This window comes from Somniosus microcephalus, chromosome 13, assembly GCF_052327205.1.
Source record: "Somniosus microcephalus isolate GS21.2 chromosome 13, FLI_Smic_1.0, whole genome shotgun sequence".
In the NCBI taxonomy this organism is placed as follows: Eukaryota; Metazoa; Chordata; class Chondrichthyes; order Squaliformes; family Somniosidae; genus Somniosus; species Somniosus microcephalus.
This window is the reverse complement of record NC_140999.1, coordinates 153,284,761-153,304,509: the sequence shown is the minus strand read 5'-3', so window position 1 is coordinate 153,304,509 and position 19,749 is coordinate 153,284,761. Positions and strand designations below refer to the sequence as shown.

Sequence of the window (19,749 nt, the reverse complement as noted above, 5' to 3'; positions counted from 1 at the left end):
AGGAGGGGGCCAAGGATAGATCCTTGGGGAACACCAAAGGTAACGATGCGGGAGCGGGAAAAGAAGCCGTTGCACTGATTCTCTGGCTACGATTAGACAGATAAGAATGGAACCAGGCGAGTGCAGTCCCATCCAGTTGGACAATGGTGGAGGCGTTGGAGAAGGATGGAGTGGTCAACCGTGTTAAAGGTTGCAGACAGGTCAAGAAGGATGAGAAGGGATGGTTTACCTTTGTCAGTCACAAAGGATGTCATTTGTGATTTTGATGAGAGCCGTTTCGGTACTGTGGCAAGGGCAGAAACCTGATTGGAGGGATTCAAACATGGAATTGTGGGAAAGATGGGCATGGATTTGGGAGGCGACAACACGTTCAAGGACTTGAGAGGAAACGGGGAATTACAGGCCGGTAAGCCTGACATCGGTAGTGGGGAAAATGCTAGAGTCCATTATAAAAGATGTAATAGCAGAGCACTTGGAAAACAGTGACCGGATCGGACAAAGTCAACATGGATTCACAAAAGGTAAATCGTGCTTGACTAATCTACTGGAATTTTTTGAGGATGTAACTGGTAAAATAGATAAGGGAGAACCAGTGGATGTGGTGTATTTGGACTTTCAAAAGGTTTTCGATAAGGTCCTGCATAAGAGATTAGCATGTAAAGTTAAGGCACACGGGATTGGGGGCAAGGTATTGACTTGGATAGAGACCTGGTTGGCAGACAGAAAGCAAAGAGTTGGAATAAACGGTTCTTTTTCCGAGTGGAAGGCAGTGACTAGTGGGGTACCACAGGGATCGGTCCTTGGACCCCAGCTATTCACAATATATATTAATGATCTGGACGAGGGAACTAGATGTAATGGCCTAGAAATTCAGTATAGCCACTTTTGGGGCAGTAAAGTCGGGCGGCCGCTAAAGTTTGCGCCCCCTTCGCCGATATTCAGTCGCAACGCCCCAAGAGGTTGCTGCTGCGCTAAAACAGGCGATGCACGACTATCTTTAGGCGCTAAGCCGGCGGTGCTGAGTGATACCACCGAGGCCGGGCGCAGCGCAGGTGCGGCGAGTTTTTGATTGACGGCAGACACTCTGGCGCCGGTCAGCTCTTAAAGGGGGAGGGTCGATTTGTTTGCCTGCCACGCCCTGCACACTGCAGCCATCAACCTAGGCCTGACCACTTCAGCTTCACCTGTACAACGCCCAGGACTATGGAGAAGGCCAGGGAGAGAGCGCAGCGCTTCAGCGACGGTGACCTGAGGGTGCTGGTTGGCGGAGTGGAGCGCAGGCGCCATGTTTTGTACCCAGAAGGTGGCAAGAGGCCGCTGCCCAGCGCCTACCGGAAAGCCTGGAGGGAGGTGTCCAACAGGGTCTCTTCCAACAGCGTGGTTGCCAGGACTGCTGTGCAATGCCGCAAGAAGTTCAACGACCTCACTCGGGTTGTCAGGGTGAGTACCCTTTCCAGTGTCCTCCTCATCCTTGCATGTGCACCTCACATTATGGGCAAAGGGACCTGAAAGCCCTAATGGCCAGCCCTCATCCAGCAGCTATGGGACTGGCATGAAAATCACTTGCACATTCAGCACTTTACACACTGTCCAAGCTATTCGACCATGGGAGGCAGTGCAGACAAGATCAGGGCTACACACTGTCCAAGCTATTCGACCATGGGAGGCAGTGCAGACAAGATCAGGGCTACACACTGTACAAGCTATTCGACCATGGGAGGCAGTGCAGACAAGATCAGGGCTACACACTGTACTTAGAGGCCGTCCTTTCTCTTGCAGGCCAAGGTTGCGCACAACCGGCGCAACCAAACTGAGACCGGGGGAGGCCGTCCTGACATCAAAGAGCTCTCCGACCTCGACCAGCGTGTGGAGCGCATTATGGGAGGCCGGCTGATTGGCCCCGTCGCCACTGGAGATGCCGACCCTGTTCTGGGCACCAATGGTAAGGGCATGACCTTTTGGACCTCTCTCGTTCCACTTGCGCATCAGATCAGCATCCTTTGCCACTGTCTGACCAATGCGGTGAATGGCACCACTCATGCCTCCCTCGCTGCCGCCCTGTCCTCACTCTAAAGCTACTCTTGTGCCTTCCTGCTTTCAGATGGTGAATCGCCAGATGAGGAGGCGGGCCCTCAAGCTGCCACTGTCAGCCCTTCGGAAGACGAGGAGGAGGAAGAGGAAGCCGGCCCATCAGTGCCACCCTCAGCCGCGCCAGCCTATGCCGATGTAGGGGACACGTCTTCCCTGGAGGGGAGCCGGGGGGAAGGGTCGGAGGAGAGTGAAGCTCCGGGGCCCAGCGGCCTGCAGCAACGCGGGAGGGGTGGGGAAGCTCGGCGGACTTCTCCCCAGAGGGTGAGTGCGGCCTCCAGTCCTGCGACGGTCAGCGCAGAGGAGGTGCGCCTCCTAGAGGAAATGGCCGTCCAGGCTGAGCGCAGGCACACTGAGCTCATGGCTGCAGTGGCACGGATGCCTGACTCCATAGTCACTGGCAAGGAGTGTGCAGGAATTCGGGTCAGCACAGGCCAGGAGTCTGCAACAATTCAGTGCAGCACAGGCCAGGAGTCTGGAACAATTCAATGCAGCACAGGCCAGGAGTGTGCAGGACATCAATGCAGCACAGGCCAGGAGTCTGCAGGACATCGCGGCAGCACAGGCCAGGAGTCTGCAGGACTTCACGGCAGCACAGTCGGCTTCTAGCCAAGTGCTCAGTCGTGCCGTCCATTCACCGGCTGGCGTATTGCGGGCACAGACCAGGGCCACACGGGCACTAACTGCTGCCACCCTCGCTGGATCAGCCAGGCCTCGCCAGGGCACTCGCCGCGCAGCAATCTGTCCTTCAGCTGGTTGCTGCGCATGCTGCACTGCTGGCCCGTGCGAGTGCCAATGTGTCAGGCGACCAGCGAGCACCTGCGATCTGCCAGGTTGCCACCATTCCTGCAGCCGACACTGCCACTCCGCCATTGCAGCTGCCACGAGCTGCTGGACAGACTGCTGCCGCCCAGCCAAGTTGGAGCAGTCAGCAGCCAGCCCCTCCAAGGCCAGAGCTGGTGCAGGCCGACCCCCAAGGGCATCTGCCGTCTCGCCATCTGCCCCTCAGCAGCCTTCCCCCAGCCTTGCTGCAGCCACTGGGCTCCCATTGAGGAGCAGCAGGACGGGCAGGGGCCAGGCAAGGATGCGCAAGGCATCGCCCTCGCAGGGCAAAAAGTAGAGGTATGCACAAATGCCTGGTGCTTGTTGGAAGGCCGACACTTGTGCAGTTGTTTGGGTGTAAGGCCGAGACTGGTGTCTATCTGTTTTTGTGTAAGGCCGAGACTGGTGTCTTTCTTTATTTGTGTAAGGCCGAGACTGGTGTCTTTCTTTCTTTTTGTAAGGCCGAGACTGGTATTTTTGTGTTTTTGGAGGGGGCTTCTCCACATGAGCATGTAATGTGGGAAGGGCAGAGGTTTTCAATAAATTAATGTGGTTAAATTGCAGTGTGCATGGTTTTTTGGTTAAGTCCTGGTTGCCCTGCTCGGCTGAGGGCTTGTGGAGCGGCTACATTCATCTGCTGACATTGGCACAAGCCAGTCCCTGAGAGGGGGCCTAAAACCGACGTTCAATAAGCCGGCGACGGGCGGCCCTTGCACTTTGTGCCTCCCTCCTGTGCTGGTCCTCCTCCTCCTCCTGCTCCTCCTCCTCAGGTGGTCCTCCAATGTGTGGTGGCAGTGGCTGAGTCCTGCGGATAGCCAGGTTGTGCAGCATGCAGCAAACGACGACGAAATGGGAGACTCGCTCCGGCGAATACTGCAGTGCTCCCCCGGAACGATCGAGACAGCGGAACCGTTGCTTCAGGACGCTGATTGTTTGTTCGATGATGTTCCTGGTCGATTGATGGCTCTCGTTGTATCGCTCTTCAGCAGGGGTGCTGGGCGCACGGAGCGGGGTCATCAGCCAGGTACACAAAGGATAGCCTTTGTCCCCGATAAGCCATCCTCGTGGGTGAGGCTGGGCCTGGAACATGTCTGCCACAGAAGTCTGTCGGAGGATGAAGGCATCGTGGCTGCTGCCTGGAAAGTGGGCATTGACAGCTAGGATGAGCTGCCTGTGGTCACACACCAGCTGTACGTTCAGCGAATGGTAGCCCTTCCGGTTGCGGTAATCCTCGGCATTCTCCAGAGGTGCCCGCAAAGCCACATGCGTACAGTCAATGGCGCCCTGCACCATGGGGAAGCCCGCGAATGCTGCAAAGCCCATTGCACGCTGTTGCTGCTTGGCAAGGGCCATGGAGAAGGAGATGAACTGACGTCTCCTTTTGAAAAGGGCATTGGTCACCTGGCGGATGCAGCAATGCACGGCAAACTGGGAGATGTTGGCAATGTCGCCAGTAGCGGCTTGGAAGGAGCCGGTGGCATAAAAGTTGAGAGCCACCGTCACCTTCACTGCCACCGACAGAGACGTCCTGCACCTCAGCTGTGGCTGCAGATCACCAGCAAGCAGCTGGCAGATCTCTGTGACGACGTCCCTTCTGAATCGCAGCCTCCGAACACACTGCTCCTCAGGCATCTGGAGATAGGATATCTGCTGGCGGTATACCCTGGGTGGGTAAGGCCTCCTTTGCCGACGCCTGTTGCCCCCTCTCCGTCTAGCCAGGGCTGCCAGTCTCTCATGGTGTCTCTGAGCCCTTTGGATGTAATTGAGAAAGCCAGCGTTTACACCCATTGCAGCCCCCATAATATGCTGGCAAACAATGAGATGTCAATAAAGGCAAAAACTTTTTGAAATCTGTGGCCTGAAGCCAGAAGTACCTGTCCGAGTGTTGGGCCAAAGCAGAAAGCTATCTACCTTGGTCTCTCTCCAAAGATCCGTTTCGCAAGAAGGTGTGCTGCAAAATGGCAGCGTTTTATATTGCAGGATGAGTGCCCTTTAATTTGCGCCCCCCGCGCCCCGCATCAGCTGAGCACCGTTCCACTTCACAGTCGCTAGGGGCGCCAGGCGCACAATGGGGCGGCGCGACTGAAGTTCCGGTTGGGGGCACACAAAGGGCGTTGCACGAGGAAATGATGTCATGATCTGCGCGCGCAGCTGAGCGCGCGCAAAGACTTTGCGCCGCCGCTAAATCTCTACTGAAGTTGGGACGAGGCGCAGTTCGCGCTTCGCCCGGGCGCAAGCCGCCTCACGCCCAGAATCTACTCCTCCTAAGGTGCTAACGGCTGGCGCAACCAACTGAATTTCTAGGCCAATATCTCCAAGTTTGCAGATGACACAAAGCTGGGTGGGTGTGTGTGCTGTGAGGAGGATGTCGAGAAACTCCAGTATGATTTGGACAGGTTGGGTGATTGGGCAGAAGCATGGCAGGTGCAATATAACATGGATAAATGCGAGGTTATCCACTTTGGTGGCAAAAACAAGGCGGCAGATTATTATCTGAATGGCAATAGATTGGGAGAAGGGGAACTGCAACGAGACCTGAGCGTCCTTGTGCACCAGTCACTGAAGGTAAGCATGCAGGTGCAGCAGGTGGTTAAGAAGGCAAATGGTATGTTGGCCTTCGTAGCAAGAGGGTTTGAGTACAGGAACAAGGATGTCTTGCTGCAGTTGTACAGGGCCTTGGTGAGACCACATCTTGAGTATTGTGTGCAGTTTTGGTCGCCTTATCTGAGGAAGGATGTTCTTGCCATGGAAGGAGTGCAGCGAAGATTCACCAGGCTGATACCTGGGATGGCAGGAATGACGTATGAGGAGAGATTGGGTCGATTGGGCTTGTACTCGCTGGAGTTTAGAAGAATGAGAGGGGATCACATTGAAACTTATAAAATTCTGTCAGGACTAGACAGACTAGATGCAGGAAGGATGTTCCCGATGGTCGGGGAGTCCAGAACCAGGGGTCACAGTCTAAGGATAAGGGGTAAGCCATTTAGGACAGAGATGAGGAGGAATTTCTTCACCCAGAGAGTGGTGAACCTGTGGAATTCTCTACCACAGAAGGCAGTAGAGGCCAATTCATTAAATATATTCAAGAAGGAGTTAGATATATTTCTTAAGGCTAAAGGGATCAAGGGATATGGGGAGAAAGCAGGGACAGGGTACTGAATTTGCATGATCAGCCATGATCGCATTGAATGGCAGAGCAGGCTCGAGGGGCCGAATGGCCTACTCCTGCTCCTATCTTTTATGTAAAGGGAGGTTGGAGTTGGGGCAGTCGTTTGCAAGGACGGAGGGATCAAGGGTTGTTTTTTGAGGAGAGGGGTGATGACAACAAATTTGAGGGAGAGGGGGATAGTACCTGTGGAGAGAGAACCGTTAACAATATCAGCTAACATGGGAGCCAGAAAAGGAAGTTGGGTGGTCAGCAGTTTTGTGGGAATAGGGTCGAGGGAGCAGGAGGTGGGTCTCATGGACAAGATGAGCGCAGAGAGGTCATGAGGAAAGATTGGAGAGAAACTGGAGAAAGATGTGAGTTCAGGGCTAGGGCAGGGGGGAACCTTAAGAGGAAGTTTGGCCCAGTGGGCTAGGAGAATCACAGAATCACAGAAACCCCACAGTGCAGGTAGAGGCCATTTCGGCCCATCGAGCCTGCACCGACACATATCCCACCCAATCCCTGTAACCCCTACACCAACACATATCCCACCCTATCCCCGTAACCCCACGTATTTAATCCCCCTAACACTAAGGGTCAATTTATCATAGCTAATCAACCTAACCTGCACATCTTTGGACTGTGGGAGGAAACCGGAGCACCCGGAGGAAACCCACGCAAACACGGGGAGAATGTGCAAACTCCACACAGACAGTCGCCCGAGGCCGGATTTGAACCCGGGTCCCTGGCGCTGTGAGGCAACAGTGCTAACCACTATGCCACCGTGCAGCTGAATGGATGGTCTCAATCTTGGAGACAAAGGATCATAGAAAGTTACAGCACGGAAGGAGGCCATTTCGGACCATCGTGTCCATGCCGGCCAACAAAGAGCTATCCAGCCTAATCCCACTTCCCAGCTCTTGGTCCATAGCCCTGCAGGTTAGAGCATCCCAAGTGCACATCCAAGTACTTTTTAAGTGTGGTTAGGGTTCCTGCCTCTACCACCCTTTCAAGCAGTGAGTTCCAGACCCCCACAACTCTCTGGGTGAAGACATTTCACCTCAAATCCCCTCTAAACCTTCCCCCAATTACTTTAAATCTGTGCCCCCTGGTTTTTGACCCCTCTGCTAAGGGAAATAGGTCCTTTCTATTCACTTTATCTATCCCCCTCATGTTATCGGAGGTGCGGGTGGAGGAGACAGGGGAGAGGGGTTTAAGAAGATGGTTAGCAGTAGAGAATAGGAGCTGGGGTTTATCTTTGCATTCCAGAATGATTCTGGAATAATCAGCAATTTTGGCAGACGAGAAAAGGACCCGATAATGCTTTATGTGGTTCAGCCAGATCTGGCGGTGAATGGCTAAACCAGTTGTCCGTCATATCCGTTCAAGTCTGTGTCCCTTGTACGTAAGGGAGCGAAGATTAGAGCCGTTCCAGGGGAACGGGCAGGGTGAGAGAGGGTAATTGTTTTAGTAGGGACTAGGGGATCAAAGGTGGTAGTGAACAGATCAGTAGCTGCAGAAATGTCATGGTGAATGGAGGGCAAAAGGCTGGACAGTTCGGGTTTCATAAGTGCAGTTGGGAGAGAGTTTTTCCCCCCCGCGGTGGACACAGAAGGAAGTAGGGGGGTGGGGGATGGAAGGGGGATGTGGGTGGGGAGCGATACGAGGAAGTGGTCAGAGATGACCTTATCTGCGATTGACACGATGGGAGTAGCGAGGCCACGAGAGATGGTAAGGTCAAGGGGGTGGCCGTGATTATGGTTGGGGAGTTTACATGGAGGGAGAGATTAAGGGTGGATGGGAGGCTAGTGAACTCAGAGGAGAGGGAGCATGATGAATTGAGATGGAGGTTGAAATCACCGAGGATGAGAAGTCGTTCAGTGCAGAGGCTGAGGGAGGAAAGCAGTGAAGATATCTCTAATAACATTTTTAATGGTACTTGGGTGGGCGGTAGAGAACAAGAATTTTAAATGAGAGGTGAGAGAGGTGAAATAAGGTGAGGTGCTCAAAGGAGGAGAAACTGCCAGAGGAATGGGGGACAGACCAAGGTGTGATTTGGTGATGAGAGCCACACTGCCACCACGGCGGGCTGGGCGGGGCAAGTGGTGGAAGGTATAGCCAGGTGGGCAGGCTTTATTTAAGGGTAAGGTGTCATCAAGTTTCTGTCAGGGCCATGATATCGATGCAGTCATCCACGGTAAGCTTATGGATGGCAAGGATCTTGTTCGTAAGTAAACGGACATTCTGGAGGGAGATGCGGAGAGAGTCGGTGATGGCTGCCCCACTGCCAGCATCCACAGGATCAGCGCTGGGGGGGGGGGGATGAGTTGGATGGGGAGGAGATTGGCAAGATCAGCCCCCAGTGGGTGCGCTGGGTGGGAGAGAGCAGGATGGGACAGTTGGGGTTGCTGCTCGTAAGGCAGCAGCGACATGTGCCTCGATGGGTCCTTCGTAGGATGCCAAGAGAGGCACAGAGGGAAGCTGTAGGCTTATCGAAGAGGGAGTCAAGCCTGGGACGGCGGAAGGAGAGTAGGAAGGTCGAAGAGTAATGAAGGATTGGGGTAGGGATTTGGGAGGGTAGTGTATCCGAGATAGGAGAGATGAAAGGAGTCATGATGACAGAAGAGAGTGGTCAGGGAGGGATAAAGAGAAAAGCAAAATAGGGGGAAAAAGTGGAATGGCTCAGGTCCAGAGCAGCAGCCAAAGTGCGCACGCGAATGGACACGGGGAAAAGTTCAGGTTACATAGGCCTGTTTAAATGTAATAATTAATGGAATACATATTTCCAGGTAGCAGGGAATTGGTTGGGGACAATAGTAGGGAGACCAGGGTCAAAGTCAGAGGTCACATGGAAGGTCAAAGCCAACGTGAGCAGGATGGGGCCGGTACGGAGCATCGACGAACCGCTGTCCAAAGCAGGTGAGTGAAGTCCAGATGCTATTTGAAGGGTAGAGAGTTCGAGGATGGAGGTTGTTGCTGTAGGAATGAGTGTCGGTAGCGGTGCAGAAAGATGATGGCTAAATTGACGCAAGTTGGAGGTCACCGTAGATCAAAGCGGCGGAGAAAAAGTAAAACCACAAACCAGCGTGCAGCAAAGCTGAAAACCGGTAGAACGAGTCACCGGACAGCAAGTGGAGCAGCAGATGCTACCTAGAAGCCAGCAGAGCTGAAAAACCAGAGGAACCAGTTCCGCAGAGACACAGCCAGAAGTTTAAAGGTAAAAATCTTTTTGCAGCAGAGATAGAGACAAAGCAGATAAGTCTTATGGTGTAATCCAGTGCAGGAACGTAGTGTAATCCAGTGCAGGAACGTAGTGTAATCCAATGTAGTTCAAAGCAGAAATGTAGTCTAATGTCCAGAGAAGTCCAGGAGATCGGAAACCAATTTGACAAAAGAATTCCACAGCTTAAGACTTGCAGTGACTGAAAAGCAGAGCAGCTCCACAGCCGCTGAGTCAAACCGTGTAGTTAATGAAGTCCTGCCCGCGAGGAATCCAGTGATGGAAGTCAAGTTTCAGCAGAGTTCCTGCAGTTGAAAGAGCTCAGTGAGAACAAAAGACACTAGTGGATGGCCAGTGGACTCTACAGGGGGAGCTTTAAACTTGCAGTTTGGGCTGAAATGCCTTCGCTATCAGAGGCAGGGTATCTTAAGCAATTGAAGAAAGGAGATTGGGGGAAGAAGGGGCAAAAGATGGCAATGGATGACCATGGATAGAGTTGAAGAGAAGAGCAGCTCAGAAAGGGGCTACCAGCCCAGGAGCCATCTTGGAACCCACTCAGGCGAACAATCCCAGCTTCTCTAATCTCAACACATAACTGAAGTCCCTCATCCCTGGTACCATTCTAGTAAATCTTGTCTGCACCCTCTCCAAGGCCTTTAAATCCTTCCTAAAGTGTGGTGCCCAGAATGGGCCACAATACTCCAGCTGAGGTCTTACCAGTGATCTGTAAAGATTTAGCATAAACTTCCTGGCTTTTGTACTCTTTGCCTCTGTTTATAAAGCCCAGGATCCCATATGTTTTTTTTTAAAGTCTTACCAACTTGTCCTGCTACCTTCAAAGATTTGTGTATGTGAATCCCCAGTTCTCTCTGTCCCTGCTCTGCCTTTAAATTTGTACCATTTAAATTATCTTAAAAAGGACTTGATAGAGTAGATACAGAGAAACAAGGGTGCATAATCTTAAAATTAGAGCTAGGTCATTTAGTGTGAAATCAAGAAGCACTTTTACACACAAAAGGTTAATGCTAATCTGGAACTATCCCTCCCCCCTCACAAAAGGCTGTGGATGCTGTATCAATTGACATTTACAGGACTGAGATTGATAGATTTTTGTTAGGTAAGGATATCAAGGAATATGGAGCAAAGGCTGTTAAATGGAGTTGAGGTACAGATGGACCATGATTTAACTGAACGTCAGAACAGGCTTGAAGAGCTAAAGGACCTACTCCTGTTCCTATGATGTTGACATTTCCTTCAGTGTTAGGCCCAAAACTCTCATAGGCCCACTGGTTCTTGAATGAACCAGCCCAGAGGGTTTGTGTTGTAGAAACTCTTGTGGGCATGGGTCCACCCCATTACCCACACAATGACTTGATCCCTTTCATATTAGACAGTATACCCCCCTCATTAGGAGGAAAGCTTTGTGAATTTTCAGTACATTGGTAGAATGTCATCAAACAAGAAGGAAATGTAATTTATTAGATCAGTTCTCGGTCCCATTTGGGACCTAAACTTGTAGCTGAATCAGCCTATGCTATCTGTTCTAAACCTCTCTCACCACACTATCTTAAATTTGTGCTCTGGCTGGCCTCAGTCTCAGCCCAACAAATCAGGGCGATCCAGACATTTTAACCCTCCCCCGATGGGCAGGAAAGGGGTTAAAATCTTAAAAATCAAAATCCCTCCTCCAACCCACCCATTCCCGGCTGCCATAACATTAACGGTGGCAATTCAGGGCAGTGACAAGATTCCCACTAAAAGCAGGCGGATGCAAAGGTATCGGCTCGATAATGCCATCAGTGCCGCGATATAATATTGACATCAAGCCAAGGGGGGGTCCGCACTGGCAGCAGAACCACGATTTAAGGAGCCGACTGGTAAGAAGAGGCCAAGGAATCCCCAGCCACCTGATCACGTTCCACAATTGCCCTGCAACTCTGAAGAGGAGGCTGAGGGGAGATTTAATTCAGGTGTATAAAATTATGATGGCCCTAGATAGAGTGGCTAGGAAGGACCTACTTCGCTTAGCAGAGAGGTCAATAGCAAGGGGGCATAGATTTAAAGTAAGTGGTAGAAGAATTAGAGGGGAGTTGAGGAGAAATGTTTTCCACCCAGAGGGTGGTGGGGGTCTGGAACTCACTGCCTGAAAGGGTGGTAGAGACAGAAACCCTCATCGCATTTAAATAGTACTTGGATATGCGCTTGAAGTGCCATAACCTACAGGGCTATGGACCAAGAGCTGGAAACTGGGATAAGGCTAGATAGCTCTTTTTCGGCCGGCACAGACACGATGGGCCGAATGGCCTCATTCTGCACCGTAAATTTCTATGAATCTATGAACTCCTCCTCCCACTGTTTCCAAACATCCCCGGCTGCGGTCTTCTGTGGTCAAATTCTCAGTGAATGTGGATAGGAGTCGGGCGGGATGCTGGGAAGTTTTATTTGAATGAGGCCCTGTCTGGGTGCGCCACCCGCTGCTGGGCTCACACGCACCTTACCCATCCCCCTCCATACAAATGGAGGCCATTGAATTAACCAACCCTATTTAATTGAGCAATACTCAGAGCCAACACTGTTTCCTACTCAAAATGGTCTTTGAATTTCACTTAGCTCAGGAGCTTGTCATTCTTTCTTGCCCTGTCCTTGAAAACAAAATGTGTTGTGTTTACGCCTTTAGAGCACTATGATGTGTTAGTCATTGACTTTGGGGTTTTGTTGCACTTGACAATATTTTTTTTTTACGGTCCTAGGCCATCCACTTTTGAAACACAAAAGATCTAAGCGATTGGTAGATTGTATACTTCTTTGTTATCGCCTAGAGCGACCACTTGAACAGCTACTACATGACACCTTTGGCATTTCTAGCTCTCAAGTGTGGGTGGGACTATGTTGATGATCACACTCCATTATCATTAACTATGACATCTCGGCTCCCCCAGAATGCAACCCAGACGGGCTCAACTCCAGTGGTGTGCGGAGGATGCAACCATTTAAAAAATGAAAGATGTTCTCCACAAGAAGGGGTTGGAGGTGGAAAGCTATGGAACAAGTAGATTAGCTGAGCAAATTATTAAACATTGAGACATACCAGTGCCTACAGTGAACGTAATGAACTCAATCATGAATAGTACAGTAGCTAGAATTATGAAAGAAACAAAGCCTAATACAAGATTGAAACACAGTAACATAAAAAGCCATTGGATCAAGTGAATACGTGAAAATCTAAAATGCTGACATACTGCAAACATAAAGTAGAAAATCCGAGGGAAGCTCCCGCAGCAAATTTAGTGAAGAACACGTAGAAGGAGTAGAACAATGGTTCCAGGTCTAAGCAGCGAGGGTTCTTTGCTCTGAAATCATCCACTACGTCCGGGAGCATCGACCTGGAGAAAGAATTCAGAATAATCAAATGTGCTTCTTGTCTTGGTTGGATGGCAGACAGGCAAATGGGCAACAACACAAATGGAAATGTAGCTCCTATTTGTTAAAACATGAATTGAGACTGGTGTTGTTACAGTTGAAACTCTTTTCCAACAGTTTAATTTGGGGCATGCAGCAAAGAACCAGCTTCTATAGACAGGCCCACGCCTCCTATAAATATTCTTACTGCTCTCTTGTGCATAACACAAATTGGAACAGCACCCTGCTTTCCTTTTACCTTGGTATCCTACACTTGAGATGCCTGGGTTGCCTATCACTCCCCTACTCACTCTGAAAAGTGGAGAATACCATGCTATCAGACCATATCACTTACGCTAAACCCAATAGGTGAATTTATTTACAAGGAAAATGATTACACAACATTTTTTCAAAACAAGAGTTACATCGTCAGATGTTCATTCCAATAACTGAGTTTCTGATGATATGTAACATGGCAAAGTCTTTCCACGCAGCGTTACCACGTCAACGTGGAAACAGGTAGTCAAACAGGAAACTGGAAACATAGAAGATAGGAGCAGTAGTAGGCCATTCGGCCCCTCGAGCCTGCTCCGCCATTCAATGAGATCATGGCTGATCATCCAAATTCAGTACCCTGTCCCTTTAGCCTTAAGAAATATATCCAACTCCTTCTTGAATATATTTAATGAACTGGCCTCCACCGCCCTCTGTGGCAGAGAATTCCACAGGTTCACCACTCTCTGGGTGAAGAAATTCCTCCTCATTTCAGTCCTAAATGGCTTACCCCTTATCCTTAGACTATGACCCCTGGTTCTGGACTCCCCGGCCATCGGAAACATCCTTCCTGCATCTAGTCTGTCGAGGCCTGACAGAATTTTATAGGTTTCGATGAGATCCCCTCTCAATCTTCTAAACTCCAGTGAGTATAAGCCCAATCGACACAATCTCTCCTCATACGTCATTCCTGCCATCCCAGGTATCAGCCTGGTGAATCTTCGCTGCACTCCTTCTATGGCAAGAACGGTAACAGCCTGGTGAATCTTCGCTGCACTCCTTCCATGGCAAGAACGTCCTTCCTCAGATAAAGTGAGCAAAACTGCACACAATACTCAAGGTGCGGTCTCACCAAGGCCCTGTACAACTGCAGCAAGACATCCTTGTTCCTATACTCAAACCCTCTTGCTACGAAGGCCAACATACCATTTGCCTTCTTAACCGCCTGCTGCACCTGCATGCTTACCTTCAGCGACTGGTGCACAAGAACACCCAGGTCTCTTTGCACTTCCCCTTCTCCCAATCTATTGCCATTCAAATAATAGTCTGCCTTCCTGTTTTTGCCACCAAAGTGGATAACCTTGCATTTATCCACATTATAGTGCATTTGCCATGTTTCTGCCCAATCACCCAACCTGTCCAAATCGTACTGGAGTTTCACGACATCCTCCTCACAGCATACCCTCCCACCCAGCTTTGTGTCGGCTGCAAATTTGAAGATATTACATCCAATTCCCTCGTCCAGATCATTAATATATATTGTGAACAGCTGGGGTCCGAGGACCAATCCTTGCGGTACCCCACTAGTCACTGCCTGCCACTCGGAAAACGACCCGTTTATTCCAACTCTGCTTTCTATCCGCCAACCAGTTCTCTATCCAAGTCAATACCTTACTCCCAATCCCATGTGCCTTAATTTTGCACGCTAATCTCTTATGCGGGACCTTATCGAAAGCCTTCTGAAAGTCCAAATACACCACATCCACCGGTTCTCCCTTGTCTATTTTACCAGTTACATCCTCAAAAAATTCCAGTAGATTAGTCAAGCACGATTTACCTTTTGTAAATCCATGTTGACTTTGTCCGATCCTGTCACTGCTTTCCAAGTGTTCTGCTATTATATCTTTTATAATGGACTCTAGCATTTTCCTCACGACCGATGTCAGGCTTACCGGTCTATAATTCCCCGCTTTTTCTCTACCACCTTTTTTGAATAGTGGGGTAACATTAGCTACCTTCCAATCCATGGGTACTGTTCCAGAGTGTATCGAGTTCTGGAAGATGGCCAGCAATGCATCTACTATTTCTAGGGCCACTTCCTTAAGTACCCTAGGATGTAGATTATCAGGCCCTGGAGATTTATCGGCCTTCAGTCGCATCAATTTTCCTAACACCATTTCTCTACAAATACTGATTTCTTTCAGTTCCACCCTTTCATCAGATCCTATGTTCCCCGGCATCTCTGGGAGGTTATTTGTGTCCTCCTTTGTGAAGACAGAACCAAAATATGTATTTAGTTGGTCTGCCATTTCTTTGTTCCCCATTATAAATTCCCCTGATTCTGACTGCAAGGGACCTACGCTTGACTTCACCAATCGTTTCTCTTCACATATCTATAAAAGCTTTTACAGTCAGTTTTTATGTTCCCTGCAAGCTTACTCTCATATTCTATTTTCCCCTTCTTAATTAATCCCTTTGTCCTCCTTTGTTGAATCCTAAACTGCTCCCAATCCTCAGGATTATTGTTTTTTCTGGCCAATTTATATGTCCTCTCCTATCCCTAATTTCCCTTGTTAGCCACAGTTGAGTCACCTTTTTTGTTTTATTTTTATGCCAAACTGGGATGAACAAATTCTGTAGTTCATCCATTCGGTCTTTGAATGTTTGCCATTGCCTATCCACCGTCAACCCTTTGAGTGCCATTCCCCAATCAATCCTACCCAACTTGCTCCTCAGACCATCGTAGTTTCCTTTATTTAAATTGAGGATCCTAGTCTCTGAGTCAACTACTTCATTCTCCATCTTAATGAAGAATTCGATCATATTATGATCGCTCCGACCCAAGGGGCCTCGTACAACAAGATTGCTAATTAATCCTTTCTCGTTCATAATACCCAGTCTAAGATGGCCTGATCTCTGGTTGGTTCCTCCAAATATAGTGAAGACCAGCAGTACTTGTAAATTCTAAAGACAGACTTTGATGCACCAGATTAAAGAAGTTTCTCCTCAATACATAGGCCATTGTAATATTAATAAATTCCATCATTCAAGAACAAATGATGTGAACTGCAGACTTAACACCATTTTGCTGTGTTTTGTTTGTTTTTGATGTGTATCTTACCTATCAAAGAGAGTTGGCTCCATGAACAATCTCTGATCATTCCAAAGGAGTCTGCAAGTTTACATGCACTTAACATTTCAAAGTAATGACCTTACTACTAATACAGGCTAATAACATCAGAGGATATTTACAGATATTTTGGAACCTCTGCAGGGGTTCTCCGATCTCCTACTGTAACTTCAGTGCAAGATCAGCAGAAACCCTAGAGAAATGTAAATAGCTGTTTAGGACTTTTTTTCTCGGATTTTGTTAGGATAAAATTTGGTTTAGGGGATATAAAGGGGTAGGCCTCAATACTTAACCGGTATAATATGTCTGAAAGGTACCATTCAGTCTTGTTAGGCTGGAAAACAAAAGCAAAGCACCATGGGATACTTGGCTGTGTTAACCCTTTTAGACTAACATAAATGAGTTTAGCTGACCAAGGACATTCTGAAGATCTACTTATAATTACACTCTACTTATAATTACACTGAGTAAATGCTGAGAGGAGGCCTGCTCCTGGAAGAGATAAAAGTACAAAGGCACATTGACGAAGTCTCTGCATATAAGGCCTTGAAGACTGGTCACCTGGCTACATAATTCAATGGGGCTTTGTATCCACCCAACCATATCTCTGCTGAAGATACCTCCCTATATTGATAACAAGAGTAAGAGATAGCCCAAGAATGCAGAAGTTAGCAGAAGTTAGAATGAAGACTCTGCAGTCCATAAGCTCTTACTGGCGTATCCAGAGGTTACTGGAGTTCAAAGAGCAGGCCTAATAGTTGATTGATTAACCATGTAAACCAATGAAGTATCAATATTCTCATGTACACACCCTCATTAGTAATAAGTGGGCGTTGTCTAATAAAATGTATAACTATGCTGTATTTTCACATTTTCCTTTGAGAATGATGTCTCCAGCCAAGGGTAGCTGAGATAGTTCTCCCATGTGCACTTGTAATAAAACTATTGATCTGGGTAACACCTGTGTCTGTTAGTTCTGTTTTACCTTCCAGATTTTTCCTCGCTTACAATTTGGTGTCAGAAGTGGGATACCACCGGACTGCTGATCGATCCTCCACAATGACATACATGGAAGGGTGAGTAGCAATATTCACCCTTAACGTGGAAGTCCGCGAGGCGGATCGGGGTAGCGGTGGTATAAAGAACAGCCAGTGAAGGAACAACAGGCTTCAGGTGTGGACCAATAAGATGCGTTTTAGGGTATAAAGCCGCGCTTGACATACTAAGTGGGAACAAACAGACCCGAGGGGTTTAGAAACTCTTGGGAGGGAAAAAGCACTAAAGGGTTTAGAAACCCAGGGAAAAAGCGCTAGAGGGTTTAGAAACCCAGGGAAAAAGCGCTAGAGGGTTTAGAAACCCAGGGGGAAAGCGCTAGAGGATTTAGAAACCCAGGGGGAAAGCGCTAGAGGGTTTAGAAACCCAGGGAAAAAGCGCTCGAGAGTTTAGAAACCCAGGGGGAAAGCGCTAGAGAATTTGGAGGCCCTCGAGGGAACGGGTTTAGAAACCTAAAAATAGGGGAAATACCGGGTGACGATCCAGAGGGATTCAAGTTAAAAGGTGTTTAGAGTATAAGGCCTAGAAATTCAGTCTGGACACTTTTGGGGCGCTAAAGTCGGGCGTTCGCTAAAGTTAGCGCCCGCCGGAAAGTGTAGGCCACATCGCCGAAATTCAGTAGAGTTGGCCAAGAGTTTGGCCGAGCGCTGAAACTGGCGTTGCAATGCTCTCTTCAGGCGCTAAGCCGGCGATGCGGCCTGATAACGCCGAGGCCGGGCGCAGCGCAGGTGCGGTCATGTTTTGATTGCCAGCAGACACCCTGACGCCGACCAGCTCTTAAAGGGGGAAGGGTCGACTTTGACTGCTGCCACGCCCTGCATACTGGAGCCCTGCAGCTAGGCCTCAACACTGCTGGTGGGCCAAAATAGCGCCTGGAGCCATGGAGAGGGCCCGTGAACGAGCGCAGCGCTTCTCAGAGCATGCTCTGAGGGTGCTGATTAATGGTGTCGAAAACAAAAAAGAGAGATCTTGTGCCCGGACAGTGGCAAGAAGGCTCCCAGGAGCCAGTACAGGAAAGCCTGGAGGAAAATCGCCCGCAGGGTGTCATCCACCAGCAATGTCCCCAGGAGTGCGGACCAATGCCGCAAGAAGTACAACGACCTCACTCGGATGGTGAAGGTGAGTACCCTTTCCAGTGTCCTCCTCATCCTTGCATGTGCACCTCACATTATGGGCAAAGGGACCTCAAAGGACTAATGGGCAGCCCTCCTCCCGCAGCAATGGCACTGGCATGATCATCAATAGCACTTTCTGCACTTAACACACTGGCCAAGCTATTCGACCATGGGAGGCAGTGCACACAGCAACAGGGCACCACACTGTACTTAGAGGCCGTCCTTTCTCTTGCAGGCCAAGCTGGCGCGGAATTTGAGGAGCCAGTCTGTCACCGGTGGAGGCCGTCCCGAGTACCAGGCGCTCAGTGAGCTGGAGGAGAGCGTGGCTCGACTCATGCGTGCCCGGGTGACTGGCCCTGTTGCGATCGGAGATGCGGACCCTGTACTGGGACCCACTGGTAAGGACATGACCGGTTGGACCTCTATCGTTGCCCTTGCGCTTCAGATCTACATCCTTTCGCACTGACCGACAAATGCGCATAATGCCACCACTCAGGCCTCCCTCACTGACGCCCTGTCCTCACTCTAAAGCTACTCTTGTGCCTTCCTGCTTTCAGCTGGTGAGGAGGAGGTGGTCCCTGAAGCTCAGAGTGCCAGGCCCTTGGAGGAGGAGGACGACGAGGACCAGGAGGAAGGCGGCACATCGGGGGAACCCTCATCCACGCCAGGGGATGGCAATGGAGGGGAGACGTCTGGCCTGCAGGAGAGCCAGGGGGAAGTGTTGCAGGGGAGGGCAGATCCTGGGCCCAGTGGGCTCGAGGCACGCGGGAAGGGTCCGGCAGCACGCTGGCCTTCTCCCCAGAGGGGGGAGGTGTTGCAGGGGAGGGCAGATCCTGGGCCCAGTGGGCTCGAGGCACGCAGGAAGGGTCGGCCAGCTCGGCGGCCTTCTCCCCAGAGGGAGAGTCCGCCCTCCAGTCCGGAGACGATCCTCGCCCAGGAGGTGCGCCTCCTCGATGAGATGTCGGCGGCATCTGAGCGGCGCCACCAGGAGTTCATGGGGGTTGTGCAACAGATGCCTCAGGCCATTGAGTCCCTGGCTCATAGTGTGGTCGCTTTCGGGGAATCACAGGCCAGGGGGGGTCGAACAACTCGCGGCAGCGCACGACAGGGGTGTCCAGCAACTCGCAGCAGCCCAGGACGCAACTCGCGAGATGAGTGGTGCCGTCCAGACACTGGCAGAGCTGATGCGGGCACATACCAGGGCAGTTCGGGCACTCACTTCTGCCACACTCGCTGTGGCGCGGAAGCATCGCCAGGGCACCCGCCGCCCTGCTGCAGCACAGCGGTCTGGCCTCCACCAGATTGCTGCGCTTGCTGCACTGCCAGCCCGGCCGAGTGCCAGTGTCTCTGGCGAGCAGCGCGCGCCTGCCATCAGCCAGCTTGCCCCCATTGGTGCAGCCGACACTGCCACTCTCCCAGCCAAGGTGCGACGAGCTGCTGCTGAGACTGATGCTGGCCAGCCACAGCTGCAGCAGTCAGCAGCCGGCCCCTCCCGGGCCGGGCCTCGTCTAGGCCGACCCCCAAGGGCATCTGCCGACACGCATTGTGGCCCTCATGAGCCTTCCCCCAGCCTTGCCACACCCGCAGGGCCCAGGTTGACGCGGAGCAGCAGGTCGGGCAGGGGCCAGAGAAGCCTGTCTAAGGACTCGCCCTCTCGGCACACCCATTAGAGTGTGGTGATAGCGGTTTTTTTTAAATATTGGGGGGCTTGTGTTCTGGGGGGGCATTATTTTGGTAAGGCCGAGGATCAAGGCATTTTTTGTTTTTATGGGGGTGTTTG

At 50.6% G+C, this 19,749-nt stretch overlaps 1 protein-coding gene across 4 annotated transcripts in view; it reads right to left on the bottom strand.

Moving 5' to 3' along the window:
• Positions 1–19,749, bottom strand: part of LOC147108678 (sodium-dependent lysophosphatidylcholine symporter 1-like) — a 129,477-nt gene that overhangs the window by 16,996 nt on the left and 92,732 nt on the right. For all 4 annotated transcript variants that reach the window (XM_086005376.1, XM_086005377.1, XM_086005378.1 and 1 more), the window contains one exon: positions 12,518–12,661. In XM_086005376.1, coding sequence (XP_085861502.1) covers positions 12,518–12,661 — 144 coding nt within the window. The remainder of the gene's footprint in view (positions 1–12,517; positions 12,662–19,749) is intronic.